Source organism: Austrofundulus limnaeus, unplaced genomic scaffold (assembly GCF_001266775.1).
Source record: "Austrofundulus limnaeus strain Quisiro unplaced genomic scaffold, Austrofundulus_limnaeus-1.0 Scaffold6, whole genome shotgun sequence".
NCBI classification, from domain to species: Eukaryota; Metazoa; Chordata; class Actinopteri; order Cyprinodontiformes; family Rivulidae; genus Austrofundulus; species Austrofundulus limnaeus.
Window position 1 is genome coordinate 1,456,063 of NW_013952408.1, and position 3,041 is coordinate 1,459,103.

At 47.2% G+C, this 3,041-nt stretch overlaps 1 protein-coding gene across 1 annotated transcript; it reads left to right on the forward strand.

The window, feature by feature from the left end:
* The first annotated feature begins 672 nt into the window (after positions 1-672).
* On the forward strand, positions 673-3,027 carry gbx1 (gastrulation brain homeobox 1). Its single transcript, XM_014029922.1, has 2 exons — positions 673-1,406; positions 1,971-3,027. The coding sequence occupies exons 1-2, from the start codon at positions 956-958 to the stop codon at positions 2,483-2,485; spliced, it is 966 nt and encodes a 321-aa protein (XP_013885376.1). The 5' UTR covers positions 673-955; the 3' UTR covers positions 2,486-3,027.
* The last annotated feature ends 14 nt before the right edge of the window (positions 3,028-3,041 follow it).

Sequence of the window (3,041 nt, forward strand, 5' to 3'; positions counted from 1 at the left end):
TGTGTGTGTGTGTGTGTGTGTGTGTGTGTGTGTGTGTGTTTTGTTTTGTTTTTCAGCCGGTGGAGAATAAGGACAGCGAGCGGTGAAACATCTGCCTCTCCTCCCCTCTCCTGACTGGCTCCTGATGCCCATCGGGCCCCCTCCGAGATCCCCCCACCCCAAGCAAACAAAAAAAAAAAAAGAAAGAGGGCCCGGCGTTGTTTTTACGCTGTCCCCTTGAATCCAGAGTAATTACTTATCATCAATCAAAATTAATAATAGCTGATTGGGTTGGTGTGGTCAACGATTATAGAAGGGGAAGGGCTGGAGCAGTCTCTCACACCGTTTTCGCAGTCAATGGTGAAACCTGGAGAAGGAGGGGGGGGATTAAAAAAAGTTGAGGGGGAGGAGGGCCATGGGTGCGACTCTTCTATTTGGTCTCCACTGGGAAACTACCGCCTCTCAAGACGGCCAAAAAGTCAGAGGCTGAATAAGGAAATGAAGCGTAATTTGAGGAAGATGGATGAGCCCCCAGGGAAACACCCCCCCCCCCCCCCCCCCCCTCAGTCCTCTTGTATTGCAGATGATAACCAATGCGCTCCCGGCCTCTGTTCCTGCGCGCTCCCGCTCACACAGTGTGCGTCGCGGGGGGAGGAGCCGCGGAGAAGCAGGGAGAGGTAGATAGATAGAGAACGTGTGTTTATGTCTCAGTGTGGGACGAATAAGAGGGGGGAAAGGGACACAACAAAGCTGGCGACTGGCTCGGGCTGCAGAGCGCAGAGATCCGGAGCAAAAGAAATCAAATTAAAAAAAAGGAATCCACTCCCAGAGATGACAACAGACCAGAGGATCTACTTTCAGTCCACTCTGTGTTTTTAAAGTTAACTTTTTTTTCCTGCGCGTCGACGAGGAGAGGACGTTTTGTGCCAAGCTTTCCTTCTCAGATTTAAAAAAAAAAAAGCGTTTTGCTGCAAAAATGCAACGACCAGGCGGTCAGGGGACAGCGTTTTCAATCGACTCCCTAATAGGAACCCCTCAGCCCAGGCCGGGGCACCTCCTCTACACGGGCTACCCGATGTTCATGCCCTACAGACCTCTGGTCATCCCTCAAGCTCTGTCCCACTCGCCTCTGTCGTCCGGGATCCCTCCGCTCGCGCCGCTGGCTTCCTTTGCCGGGCGCCTCACCAACACGTTCTGTGCCAGTCTGGGCCAAGGGGTGCCGTCCATGGTCGCGCTCACCACCACGATGCCGAGCTTCTCGGATCCCCCGGACAGTTTCTACCCGCCGCAGGAGCTGCCCGGGCCCCGCTTGAGCGCCGCTGACCCCGGGGCGAGGAGGCAGGAGAGTCCGCACTCCGACGAGCTGCACGGTCGGGACAAAGGCTCCGAGCTGCTCAACTTTTCGGAAACTTTTCAAACAATATCAGGTAAGTTCCAACCACGTTTGGACTTTGCGCTCAGCCATCATAATTAAGGCTCAAGACCCGCGCGTAAAAAAAAAAACAGTTGGCACTGTGCGTAAAACGCGTAAAAATCGAGGTTTGGCTAAGCTTGTTGCTGCCAGGTTTGTGTGTTGACAGAAATGGGAATGATGCAACATGTGTCAGGAAGGTTTAGAACATTTTATGTTGAAGAGATAAAAAATAAACTATTAAATGGCCTCACTTGAATTAAGTTTAAACAGATTTTGAAGATTTTAGAAGCAAACACGTTCAAATTGTAGTTTTATTAAAGTCYACGTGTAAGCAAACTAAAGGATAGATTTTCAAAGTTGTCCAAAGTGTACTGAAAAACAACGTAGCCTAACTGACTAATAAAATTACAAATTTCTTTTCAAATTCTTGAAATTTGTGCGCGTTTTGGAAGCTTTTTTTTTTACGCAAAATTAATTTGCTGTCACCAGAATCACTTCAAATGTTTTTCACTTGTAGCTGAAAACGTTTGGACTCCGTTTGTAAACCTTTGTTGGATTTTTTCTATTATTTGTTCAGGTGAGACCAAACTGTACAGTTCAGACGACGAGAAGCTGGACCTGAAGTCGGCGGACACGGTGTGCAGCGACAGGGAGGACAGCTCCGCGGACAGCGAGAACGAAAGTTTCTCGGACGGGAACAACTGCGGGGCCCTGTCCCAGAAGGGCAAACTAAAAACCGGCTCTCAGGAGGCGCTGCCCACGGGGGGCTCGGCCGGGAAGAGCCGCAGGAGACGAACAGCTTTCACGAGCGAGCAGCTGCTGGAACTGGAAAAGGAGTTTCACTGTAAAAAGTACCTTTCTCTGACGGAGCGCTCGCAGATCGCGCACGCCCTGAAACTGAGCGAGGTGCAGGTGAAGATCTGGTTTCAGAACCGCAGGGCCAAGTGGAAACGGATCAAGGCCGGCAACGTCAACAACCGGTCAGGAGAACCGGTGAGAAACCCCAAAATAGTCGTCCCCATCCCCGTGCACGTCAACAGGTTTGCTGTGAGGAGTCAGCACCAACAGATAGAGCAGGGGACCAGACCATAAACTCAGATTAAAACACCTGAAAAAAAAAAAAACAATTATTATTAAAAACTCAAACCGACTCTCTGTCCTGTTGAATTTGTTTGAACGCATGAAGAACAAAAACGGAGGATTCAGATTTTGTTTTTTGTCTGACAGGTGAGACTGACAATTTGCTCCCAAGCAGATAAATTATTCGTGTTTTCATTTTTTTTTCTAATTTATTCTCCTGTGAATAATGTARATAGAAATGTGCACTAAGAAATGTGACTGTAAATACTTTTTAAGTATTTATTTGTAGGGCCAAAACCTTCTGTTATTTACGTGCATGTCCTCATTTGGTGAAGCAATTTTTGGTAATTTTTTTCCCCCAATTTTTTTTTATTTTTTGTTTTTTTGTGGTTCGTAAAAAAAATGTTGACCACTTTTGCATGGAACTGATTTTACATTTTTGGTTGGCACATTGGACAGATATTTGTTGGGGTTGAAGAAAAAAAATGTGAAGGAAATAACGACAAGGGACAACTGTAAAGTATATTTGACCAAATAAATCGCTTTATAAGAAATCTTGGATCTTATT